Source organism: Astatotilapia calliptera, chromosome 12, assembly GCF_900246225.1.
Source record: "Astatotilapia calliptera chromosome 12, fAstCal1.2, whole genome shotgun sequence".
NCBI classification, from domain to species: Eukaryota; Metazoa; Chordata; class Actinopteri; order Cichliformes; family Cichlidae; genus Astatotilapia; species Astatotilapia calliptera.
This window is the reverse complement of record NC_039313.1, coordinates 33,841,939-33,855,142: the sequence shown is the minus strand read 5'-3', so window position 1 is coordinate 33,855,142 and position 13,204 is coordinate 33,841,939. Positions and strand designations below refer to the sequence as shown.

Here is a 13,204-nt window from a genome sequence, read left to right as displayed (position 1 = left end):
AGATACCCCATGTTTAAAAGGAGGTGATTTAAATATAATTAACTTAAACCTCCAGATTTTGTAAATATATTCTAACCATCTGCATTTCTCTCTGGCAAGAGCATCATACACATGTAATATGTATTACAATGACATGAAAATATGCTGAGAATTTGGCCTGTAAGACTTTTAGGAGCTCAAAAGTAAAAACATGAGCTCAATTCTTTGGTATTTCAGTGGGAATGTGTGCAGGAAACGGAGAGACACACTGATATTGACCCAATGAGAAACTGTCCATCGGGAGCAGCTGAGATCTCAAGATACGAATCAATAACACTCCTGGACTTGATTCTAGATGGCAGGGAGCGATGAGACAGTTACTGAACCAAAGACTAAGGGAGAAGGTACAGGGGCTGAAGTGTGCACTGGACACCTCTGCAAGACATGTGCACTATGCTAGGAGAGCAGGAGAGCAGGAGAGATGCCATCTAATATTTACTCAGGTGGAATAATACAAAGCCAAAGCTGTACAGTGTGTAGTCATAAAACAAAGAAGATTCTGAAAAATGTGCTCCATATATTGCTAAGAGGAGATAAGCTTTAGCTTAAGTCCCAGATTGTGTATCAATGTTTGGGCCATAAATGGATTCCTTTAACACTTTCTGGGCTACCTTATTAGTCAAAAAGATTAGCTAGGGAATACTGGAAGTCCCTAAAGGATCAAATGTAAAACTGTTCGCACACCAAGTCTGATTTTCTTTTTTTTAAATATCTAAGTGTAAAATTATAATATACCAGCATTTCTAGACATACTGACCACTGAAACAGTAAGTCACGTTTAACCACGCATTCATACAGTGCTTTATTCTATATAGTTATCTCCCTCACATTCAAAACCACCAGTTAATGAACCATATCTAGACACAAGAACTATGCATGAAACATAGTCGTAGACTTTGTCTGAAAAGCAAAGCTGTTGGTATAAATGCATTGAACACCGTTTAGTGCCACCACTACACGTTTTCCTTATGAGTTTTTCCTATTTTCCTATCATTTTCATATTCAAGTCTTTTAGAATGTGTCATGTTTATTTTACAAAATATGGTCCCTAGAAGTGTCTATAAAGGCTATAAAGCAAGATATACTTTAAGACTACCCAATAAACTACAAAAAAAAAATTAAAATCGTTTTTGTTTTTTTAACATATATTTCTAGTTAGAGAAATTTAACAGGCTTATCCCTCAAAACTGTAAATACCAAAAAATTGCACAAAATAGTTTCCCACCACAGGAAATTTATTTTAAGTGTCTTCATAGTTTTATTTTTGAAATACACCAATTTTTATACATTGCAGGAAAAACGAAAATAAATATTATAGTGCAAATTTGCAAAAAAAAAAACAGCATATGCATCAAAATAAACTATTTCCAGCAGTGCAATATGAGTCCTAAGCATCCCAGAAACGAAACAGAAAGTCAAAAAGTCAAAGATAACTTTTAAAAACACCAGTATAGGCTCATAAGGCCCTGATGGTAAAAAAAACAAAAAAAACAACTACATTTCCGCATAATGACGTCACTCCCGGTTTTGGGCAGGTAATGGCGGACATGCGATAGTTCGCGCTGATGGACGTAGGAAGTGTTACAAACAGCTGATCGGATCGGCAAAGCGTGTTTCTGGAATATTATGTGTTTTTTAGTGCTTTTTATGCAGTTCTTGCAAAGCTATATGTGGAGGGAAACCGTGACCTAGGACAAGCTGATGGTATAAGATGTAAGTACAACTCCTCCGGTTTCATATGCAAAAAAAATTATTGCGCTAGCTTACGTGGTTGCAGTGCTACCGGGATTTAAAAATAGTTATGCAAAATGGAGCGGCCGGCTTTAAAGGGTTAAACATTCCTCAGTTTTCCAATCAGATCCATCACTCCCTCTTCAAAACATCAAGAAAGAGAGAAACTGTTCATCGGCAGCAGCTGATCTCTCAAGATACAAATCAAAAAGACTCCAGGACTTGCTCCTAGATGGCAGGGAGCAACGAGCTACTGGACCCAAGAGTAAGCCAGAAGGTACAGGGGCTGAAGCATGCACTGCACACCTCTGGAAGACATGTGCACATAACTGATGTTATGTCAGTTATGTTTTCCTAAAATGATACAAAGTAATCGTACTATCAAGGATTTTTTTCAAAGCTTGCTCGTGTTGGAATAGTAGGTGGAGCTTACAACTGTCACACAACTTTACCGTGAGGACTCCAACATTTTATCATCTACTGACCAAAATCCAGCTTATTTCCAAACGGTCATTTGAGATGGTTTGGAGTGCAAATCATTTTCTGCCTGGCTCTCATCATTTCCTCGTGGTTGCTAAAGCCTGTTTTAACTGACTGACATTTAATTTTGAATGAACAAAAGTGACATTCTGTGGTTCCAGTCCATCACACTTGTATCCTATGGATTTCAATAATCATACTTTTAGAATTACATCAAACTTTCTCTGAACCAAAGCAGGTGAAATGATGAATAGACTGGCTAATGTCACCAGACACCACTGTAATTTTGCCTCTTGTGTTTTAGAACAGGTGAGTCGTTTTTTTTAGATCGGGAATTGTAAATTTTCATCTTTTCACGACTGAAAAACATTATCCACATTGCTCCTTGATCACTGATGCTTTCCATTTTTCATGAAAGTGTCTTTCTGGATTATTGGAATAGTTCAGATTCAGACATGTTGACACAGTAGTAAAAAAATTACTTAAAGATTGGTGCCAGAAGTTGAGTTCAGACTGTGAGTCACCTTTGGCTTAGATCCCGAACAGGAGGCCAGGAAGAAGATGGGTGCAGATGCAAGCTGTAATAGTCTAATCACTGTTTTGTTGGAAAATCCAAAGGGATGATGTAAGAGATATGGGATGGAGAGGAAATGTAAACAGGGGCTAAATATACAGCTGCATTGTCATCGCAATTAAACTAAATATTTTGTTATTTCAGAATGAACGTGACTGAGAGTATAGATTTAAGGCAAGGTGTTTTCTGCTGCACTTAAACGCGTCTTGCTGATTTAAAGGTATTTTAGAGACTATATTTCAGAGCATAACAGGTTTATTAAAGGCCCTGCATCACAAAGTGTTGATTTTAAGCCCAAGGAGTCTTAAGAAAACCTGCCTGCGCTGCAGCAGGTGCACATTCCTCCAGGGACAAGCCAGGAACCTTGAGGTAGTATTTAACGCAGATGTTTGACCCTACTTAAGATGTTAGCCCTCTATCTTCATAATACATGGTTGGGAGTTCGAGTAAAAAACATACCAAGGTTCATGAAAATGATAACAAGACAGTAAATAATGATAGATCACAATTACTTCAAGCTTGTGCAAGAGAAACTTGTGATGCCACAAGAACTATTATCCATCGATCCATACATCCATCTTCTGCTGCTTATCTGGGGCCGGGTCACGGGGGCACGCGCCTAAGCAGAGAAGCCATGACCTCCCTCTCTCCCTAGCCACCTCCTCCAGCTTGTCCAGGGGAATGTCAAGGTGTTCACAGGCCAGCCGAGAGATACAATCTCTCCAGTATGTCCTGGTTCTGCCCTGGGGCTCCTGCCAGTGGGACATGCCCGCAACACCTCGTGGAACGGTCCTATTTTAATAAATGTCTCATGTAAACTCAACTCAACTTCAGGTTGCTCATAAAGTCCCCCTCAATGATCACCAATACCATTGGTTAGGATCTGATTAGAGAGAGAGAAACAATAATGTGATTCTAAGCCACTTCACCACACCTACATTAGGAAACATCCAGGGGGCATCCTGCTTGAGTCACCTCAGCTATCTCCTTTTGATATGAAGAGGTTGTGGCTCTACTCTGAGCTCCTCTCAAATGACTGAACTCCTCATCTTACCTTTAAGTATGAGCCCAGACACTCTATGGAGGAAGCTCATGTCTGCTGCTTGAATCTGACGCTTTTTCACTTTCTGTGAACTTGTATCCAATGTTTTAAAAAAGGCAAAGAATACATTTTGCTTATATTACCAGCAGCAATTGTTAAACGGTTAACCGAGCCAAATGTCTTCCTCCAATAACACACCAAACACCACATAAAAATAATGGATAGTAAGTACTGATTGATGGTTTTGGTGGAAACATTTGCCGTCATAACTTAAACTTCAGACTTTGTGAAATATACAAAATAGAGGAAGCTGGTGTATTTACAGTTGGTGTCCTGATTTAAGAGATATTTATACAAGATAAAACACAAGACCTAAAGAAAACCAAGCAATCCTTTCAATTATCAGCCTTCGAATAACTCTTTAACTGTGTCCAAATATGTGTGCCGTTGAAGACAAAGTGATATCATATTTTCTTCAGGCACCCAGATGGTGTGTACTTAATGCAAGACTTCCTCGGATACCAAGTAGACAGCTTAAGATGACTCTCAATCTTCCCAGTGGCAAATGTTTTTTTAATGATGATGGTCCACAGCCCACATGTGATCCCAGTGTATCTGAAAAGAATATCAACTTTAACGCACGCAAAAAAGGGAAAAAATTCAGAGAGATTAGATTAAGTGTATCCGTTTTCATTTGCTCTGAAATTGGTCCAGGGGCCCCAATTTTGGGGTGATGTTGTCTCTGGACAATAGCAGCTGTTCACAGAATGCAGGGGGAACAGGAGAAATCATTACAGTGGGGCTCATCCAGGCTTTCAGTGGCAAAACAGAGAGGCGAGCCAATATAAGTGCCACTTGCATTCTTGTACAGATCTGATGTGCGATGTGATGTTTGATTTAATGGGTAAACAAGCCTTTCATCCACCCTGAAACAGCTTCCAAATGGCCCATGGCATGTTCTCGTTGGATATGGCTTTTGCAAGTTCAACCAACTAATTGTGCTTTCATTCAAGGAACTATTTCCTGTCAAAAGCTTTCCTCTCTTAGAGGAGAGCCTGTCCAAATAATTAAAATATGCATGATTCAGATCAATCTATTATTAGCATCGTTTGATTGCCATTTATCAAACGCTCTAAAAGATTATTGCATAAAACATGAGGCCAGTTTGATCTTTAGTTTCCAAATTCCTTTCTATATCCCCCAGTGGCAGATACAATGCATTGAGAGACAGGGCACAGCTGCCATGTTGGCTGCACAGACTAACATAATACATAATGCTCTGGCTATCCATTTTCTTTTTATAGACTAAGACACTAGCCATGAAATCCATGTCTTGTAATCAGCCAAGAGTAATATTTCACAGTTAAATGTTATGCTTTTCCTCAAGACCTGCAACTGTGAGAAAGTGTAGCCCCAGCAAAACTGGAGAGAAGAAAAAAGGAGAAGGTGCGTGAAGTAAGAGCTAATGAATAAATAACTTTTCTGCGTGATTTGGGGTATATCATATAGAGATTTCTGTGTGTCTCTCAGGTAAAATCAAGCCGTGGAACTAAAAAGAAAATAGATCCTGATTAGGTGATTCTCAAATATCACAATGGTTGCTTTTCCAGACAAAATGTCCTCTTTGTCCACTTGATAGATGGTTGCAAACTGCTGAGGCCTTATCCCCACCTCTCCACAACTCTGTGACCATTCAAGTCAAGGTCATATGATAGCCCTGCAGGACTCTTTCCTTTCTAAAGGCTGTCCACCTTGGTCCTGCTGCTTTGAAATCAAACTTGCCATTGTTATTTTTACTGCCCATGACAAGGACAAAGGGACTGGGCAGCAGGGACACACACACGGCTTGAAATGCAATAGGGCTGGGAATTCCTCTTTAATTTCAATGCTATACTTGATCTCTGGGCTGCATGACTGACCACCTTATTATCTATAGCGACAGGAGCTTATCAATACAGAACTCGCTGGGCCCACAGACCAAAGACAAACACTTCCTTTATGCAGGATGTACCCTCGGGGCATGAGACACGCCGCGCAGGCCAACCAGCTGAATTCCACAACTGAAAGGGTGGGAGACTGAAAATAATTTCTAAACAGCCAAATTAGTCTAACAAAAAAGTAAAATAAATCGGATAACATAAAAAAAACAAACAAACAAACAAAAAAAACCCCAGAACATAAGCTGAGAAATGTTTTACTCTTTCTCGAGAGCTGAGTTTTCATGGATAATTGATTTTCAACCAATAATTGTCCATTATTCAACAGCAGAATAACTGTATGTATTGGCAGGATATGATTTTAAGACATATATGTATGGTTAAACCTCTGCAAACACACCAGACTAAAGGAAGCCAAACATGTGAGAGGTTTGAAAAGACGAGTACACTGAGTACACTGGAAAAAAATACCCACGTCTTTGTGACCTTCTTGCAATTTTCTTTTAAAATAGAGAATAATAATAAAACAAAACAAAAAACAAAGATATTAGTGCCAATTCTTAAACCACTCAGTCATCCAGTAAAAGCTGGTTTGTCGTTACGCAGTTTGAGGCAACATTAGCAAATATTAGAATTGGAAACTGGATCTAATTTGAGGGATGATCATAGGTGACAAGCAGGCAGTGTTTAGTATGCAAATTCAGCTCCTAACAGTTTTCTCACTTTTTTGCAAGTCCTTACACAAGACACTGACTTCTGTGACAGCCTTGCTGCTTGGAAATGATCTGAGAGCAAACATACCTTACACTCTGATTGTGAGGCATTTTGCCCAATGCATTCTTGAATGAAGCTGCCTGCTGTTACGGAGTGACTGATGGCTTTACTAAAAGTATAAGAAATACATGTAATTGCTTCTTAAAGGCGGTGGGTGTTTACTTTCAGGGTATATTATGTTCTGCAGTCACTTGAAGACATTTTTGTAACTGAATAAGTGATTCATCACCATTTGATGACAGTATATTATGTTACTCAGTAGCAAACTACATGTTGAGCATGTCATATCTTTGTAATGTGCAGCACTATTCTATATCAACCTGTCAGTTCTGTTTTAATATTTGTGGCCTGTTTGACAGAGTGCCTTTTAAAGGATGATAAAGTAAAATTACTCCTGTTTTGGTATTTTTCTCCATGATAAACACTGCTCACCTGCTTCACCATTACTGTTTTAGACATGCTAGGCACAGGTTTAGCCATCAAATGTAACAGCTAAACAAGTTTTAATCAAATCTGCTGTGTGAAGAATTCATTTAATAAACTGCTACATGGTTTAAGGCGAATTTTAATCGCATGATTTATGTTCACTGGCAGTATTTTGTGTACCGCGTCTTATTTTCTTGTACAAATTCAAAAGCCCCCAAAAGAAGTGGGGGCAAAGTTTTGTGTGCTGTATCACGATACACAGAAGTTCCATCATACTGCAGGAACTACTTTAATTTGCACACAGTGCATCTGCAAGCCACCTTGCAACTTATTCAATTCATAAACTATTGGCTATATAAAATAATCTACTTTTGAATATAGTGGTCCTAAATAACAAAGAAGAGAGATTTTAAGTTTAATTAATACTAAACATTTCAAAACGTTCTGGATACAGCCAGGACTGGATTCACCCAGCAAACAAAGGTGGTCGACAGTCGAACTGACTTTTCTTTCTTTTGGAATAGAGTGAAACATGAAAACTGAACAGAAGTCAAAGTTAAATGAATTAACAGGAATAACTGGCACGACAACAGGAGGTAGGATGGGGTGGGAATGTGTGGGTTGGCAGGTTTGACTTTAACAGCAGGGGAGTGTGGTGGTGGGGGTGTTAGGAGGATAATCAGGAGTAACTTCCCATTCAGAGCAGACAAACAAGGGGAAACATTCGTAAACTTTTTTGTTTTTTAATGAATTCACAACCACAATTTAACTGAGGTCTGATTTTCCGGGACAAAACCATAAAAAGCTTCATGTTGTGCTCGCGTTGCCACAGGTTAATGTTAATTAACGATAAATGTTGTTACTAAATGTTTTACAAAAACAATGTTACCACTTAACACTCTCCACTCAAATATTAAAATGTAATGTATTTGACCATAGCTTGACAATTTTTTCTTATTTAATCTTTATTAGTCTATAACATAATCTTTGTCACAGCCTTGGCTAAATAGCCCTGTGAAGTGTCAATCATTTCCCTGCTTCATATATAACAGAATTGTGCTCTTCCATAGGTAATGTTAGATTGGCTGTGAAATTGCAACATCAGAGCCTTTCAACAAACAGCTGAAGACAAACAGGGAGCAGGGTGGGTGGTGGCAGCACACCTTAAGTTTCAAATGTGAACCTCGCAACAATGGACACCCTCAGGCATCCTGTGCAGGTGTGACCTGGATTTGATAAAACCCTTAACTTCTTACCCAGTGCAAATAAAGTCAGAGCTGCCCAGGTGCAGCTTTTGTTTGTGTCTAACTTTTGGCAGTGCAGCAGCTTTCGCAACAGAGTCTGGGAACCAATAGCACAACAAAGGCAAGGCACTGAAAGCCTTATAGGTTCATTGGATCAGACGGCTAGCAAAGGGCTCCTTCTGCTGACTACAACCTGAACACTTATGAAGCAACTAAATTTAAAAAATACATTAAAGTCAACACTGTGAATACTAAATAGGTCACGCTCCTGGAGGGGTGCAGTGACACAGCACACAAAGGAAAGATGAGTTCTTTTCATCAACAGTCATGTCTGCTATCAATCTTTTTTAACACCATTGTTAGGGCAAGGACAGAGGAGACAGAATAACCCAACATGTGAATTAATTGACAGGTGTAATTTCAATCTTAAAAGTTGAAAGGCTGAGTGTGACAATAAAAGAAAGACAAAGGAGTGACCCCGTTGACAAATCAGACAAGAGATGACAATGAATGTGTCATGCATCTAAAGGAAAAGCTATTACTCTGCTTTCTTGTCCATTGTGTGGTTTTTCTCCTCACAGCCTTTCAGTGATGAAATCCTTTATGAGAAATTTGGTAGGTGAAACTTGAGACACCAGATGGATTTACAAGAAAAACCATAAAAACTTCCACATTGCATCATACAGATAAGGTCATTTGATCATTTAATTTCAATTCAATTCAAATGTGATAGTTTTTAAGCAACAAACTTAACCCTGTGGATTTGACCAAGAAGAAAGGCTGGGAGTGTTTGAGTGTGTCTGTGTTTAATTGTGGGTCTTTTAAAGCATGCACCACACTTAAAATTAAATGCTTCAAATAATAATAATGTGCAAACACAAAGAAAAAAGAAAGGAAAAAGTAAAAACACATGTTGGACGAGAACTGCTTTGCATTAGAGCACAGTAAGAAAATGAAGACACGAGGACCTGGAATGCATTGGAGGGACTGATCTTCAGGTTTGAGGTGCGTAGCAGGTAGGAAGCTTAAATCTAGTCCTTCCAAAAGCTAACTTTAAACAGTGTGAGAGACATTTTATGATGCCGGGTGGTCTTACTATCGAACCTTATCGAAGACAAACAGGTGTAGTTTTACACTTTCACTGAAGGGACTTTAGGTGTAACTGAGAGAAGAGGAAAGAAATTTAAACTGAGCCCAAATTTTTCATGCAGCATGACTGTATTTGTGTCTTTTCGGGGGGGTTTGCACATGTTAGTATGGAAATACAGCATGTGTGGTATTTATGAATAACACTGGGATCAGCGCTCACTAACAGATTACAGCGAATGTATTATAAACAATACATATGGTACAATACCAGTCTGAAGCTATGTATGGAACTGGCCTCAACATATGTTTTACTCTGTGTCGACACATGTGCAAATGTTGTCTCTGGAACACATCTGTGTAATGTAAATATACCAATGAGGTCAAGCTTCGTCAAACTGCATTAAGATTACCTGTTACATAAACAGTTTCAAAGAGGAGGAGTATTAAGCGCACCAATGTGGGTTCAATTTTAAGCAGAAAAGAGCTGAAAGGAAAATAAACATCTTCCCAATCCAATTTTTCAGCAAAGGGAACTCTTAAAAGGTGAAAAATAAGAAGAGGTGGGAAAATATGTCAGCAAAACAGAGGTAGGGATGTAAACTGTAACGGTTTGCTTGTTTTTATTGTGACTCTGTTTTCTGCATGCAGTAAGAAATAATACATTTTCACTGGATGTTTCTGTGAAAGAAAAAAGTTGGCTTAAGTTATTAAGGGATAAAAGAAAGGGGAGTGGGGGCTTTTACATGGTAGGGTTTACTCTGTTAACAACCAGCAGGGAAGCTTTTGGTGTTACTACTCCTACTCCCCTCCATGCACTTCATGTGATCTCATAATTGCAAAGCCCACAGGGGCAGGTAAATGGAGGTCAAACAAAACTCCTTTTTGTTACTCCAGCATCTTGGAAGTGAATCGTTTGAAGTCTATCAACACTAACACTCCCTGCAGAACAATGCAGTGTACATGCCCTCAAATGGTCCACATTCCTTTCATCATATAAGTAAAGACTGAGAATTATGTTAAAAGTAACTGTTTGCAATGAAAATAGTCAGCTTCATGGTCACGAGCTGAAATCTTTCCCTAGTGCATCTAGGTTTAATTAAGCATACAGGTTTTGCCTGTGATCCAAAAACATCTCACTCAACAGCTACGTCTGAGACTGGACAGATGGGTAAGTAAAACCCAGAAATAAGCAAGTCCTGCCACTTAGAAACCATCTTGGTAACACAGTAACACTTCCAGATAGTTATTTGGGCAGTTATTTTGAAGGCTCAGTCAAAATAATGCATCCAAAGAACAGTTATGTATTAGGATATGAAAGAATATACTGAGAGGAGAAAAACAAATGCAAGAAACCAATGAAGTTCGGTATAAAAAATTAAAACTGGGTTTTTGAACACAGTTTAGTGAACTTTTTTTTTTTTAAACAGAAACACCAGAGACTATAGAAATAAAATATCTATATATATATAATTAGAACCAGACTCTCTAAGCAGGACAATTGCAAAAATGTGATAATGGGATTTGAAATTTATAAACAAAAAACAATGCAGGTAGTTTCAATTCAATAACGGCATCGCAACCTACCAAGAGCAGCACAAATCAGTGGATCGAAAAGTAGGAAACCTTTTAAGGGAGGGAGCAAGTATTGTACTAATCAAAATAACTCTTTGTAAGCTCAGGGTTTACAGATATGTTTCAGTCTGTACACAGCACAGCAATTCAGACTGAATAGAGGCAGCTATAGAAGAATGCATTTTTGATATAAGGGGAAATTCACAAAATATTATTAACAACCTTGACAGCACTGTTTAATCAGAAGACGAGCATTACTGCCCATATGGAAAAGATCTATATAAATCTTATAAAGTTTGTATCTGTCTTGTGTGAAACTTGTATGAAAAGCATATAAGAGTGAAAACAGATATAAGATCCCTTGAAAAATTATATAATGAAACTTGTATGTTTTGGATACTTACTAAAACAATGTATGAAAGTAATGAGGAAGTGGCCACTTTCATGAGTAATCACATATAAGTTTTTACTATTTCTTTTCCATATGGGTGAGGACCAGAAATATGTGGGGCTCAGCTCTAAACATTCACGCTGAATACAAAGTCACAGCGCTGAACCATCCATGGCTACATTAGGCCTAAATAGGAAGTGCTTGTTTCTGAATTACATTCAGTACAATTTAAATACTTTCCTTCCCACATTTTGCACTGTGAAAGAGAAACATTTAGCAACTTAATCTCTTCAACCACGATTCCCCAGAAAAGATGTGTGAAAAAGATGCAGACGCCATGAGACAACCTTTCATATGAATTCCAAAAATCCAACTCAAACTACCCCTAACCCTATGTGAGTCACCCAAAGACCTGCTGGATTGACGTTAGAAGTACACGATCACAATAAAGTTAACAAAGTGCTTCCCAACTTGAGAAATTTGACCTTCGGCACAAAACAAGAATGCAGTTTTATGACTCTTCAACTGAAGGCCTTAATTTCCATCGCATTTGACTAACAATACATCTGGGCCTTAAACTCGGTGTGATTAGTACACATAAAGTAACAATCTCGGGATAATCTTTACAGGTGAAAGGTTCTCCAAGGCCCACTTTAGTCCAAGACTAAATTTACTGGTTATCTGCAAAAGGACATTAAAACAGCAGGTCTGGGTAGGGCTTCGCTCACTTCACTAGCAAGACTAATCATTCCATTTTATTGTGCAATGCCAGATGAAATACTGAGCTGAGCGTGTTCCCCTAAAAGTTTATATAACTTCAAGTCGGCACCACAGCCCCACAGGTGAGGCCCCCTTAGAAACTATCTTAGTGGTTCAACCCAAAAAGCAAACTTGGGACCAGGTAGTTTGAGTTTTTGTAAACAAAGTTTTATGGATCAGAAACGGGTAGGCAGCCGGGTCTCATGGTATTTGGGAAGGAACTGGGGAGGGCATTTCCACTCAACTTGACACAGTATGGATTTTGTTCCCATCCTAATGGAATTGCAGAAATATTTGAGGGGAATCCCATTACGTAGCAATTGGAGTGCTGTAATAATGTACTCACAGTCATTTTCCCACTGCGGTTGGCCTCCTCTCGCTCTGCCAGGGCTTTCAGGAAGTTATCTTTGAGTTCTTTTCCTGCACTTGCCAGTGTCCTGGAAAAGACAACACTCAAACGGTTTGAAATGTTTCTCTTAACCTGAAAAAAAGTCACATGAAGCCTTAAAGGTTCTTAATGGAAGCTTTTCACCTTCGTGTTGCTACAGGGCAGTCTGACCCCCTTCTGCTCTAACATGAGCAAATAATCAAACATTATAAAGAAAAAGTGAATTAAAAATTGGCCATTGATTTGTTTTTTATCTCCTTTGACACTGTAGAAGAGAGATATTTCCGCTCTCTGTCTGCATGACTTTCCTTTCAATTTGCAAGTATAATCCCGCAGACTCAAGCCAGCATCTAGTATGTCATCCACAGCACTTCACCAAAGCTTATCTAGCTCTGAGAACGCTTCCACATATAAATTCTTAACAGAAGGTATCAAATTAAGTTGTTAATAAGTAGGGGTTTTATTCTAAAATACATCTTAAATGTACAAAAATCAGCAGAACGTTCCAGCAAGATGCTATTAATCATATCTGAGTTCAATGACTTTTTACTTTTTACACTTAGGCCAGCCTGTTTCCATGGAGACTTGTTTCTGGCGCACACAAACGTATCCACACCTGAAAAAACACTGGCACTAATATTTGAACAGTTAACACTGCAGTATGAGCAGCAGAACTTTGGCACGCATCCAGAAGCGACTGTGCAAAACATTCATCAGACCCACACCAAGTTAACATCTTAAAGGCAGTAAACAGGCCA

At 38.7% G+C, this 13,204-nt stretch overlaps 1 protein-coding gene across 6 annotated transcripts in view; it reads right to left on the bottom strand.

Annotated features, from left to right (window-relative positions):
• The window catches only part of cfap299 (cilia and flagella associated protein 299), an 88,002-nt gene that overhangs the window by 56,004 nt on the left and 18,794 nt on the right, over window positions 1-13,204 (bottom strand). For all 6 annotated transcript variants that reach the window (XM_026186884.1, XM_026186881.1, XM_026186882.1 and 3 more), the window contains exon 3: window positions 12,405-12,495. In XM_026186884.1, coding sequence (XP_026042669.1) covers window positions 12,405-12,495 — 91 coding nt within the window. The remainder of the gene's footprint in view (window positions 1-12,404; window positions 12,496-13,204) is intronic.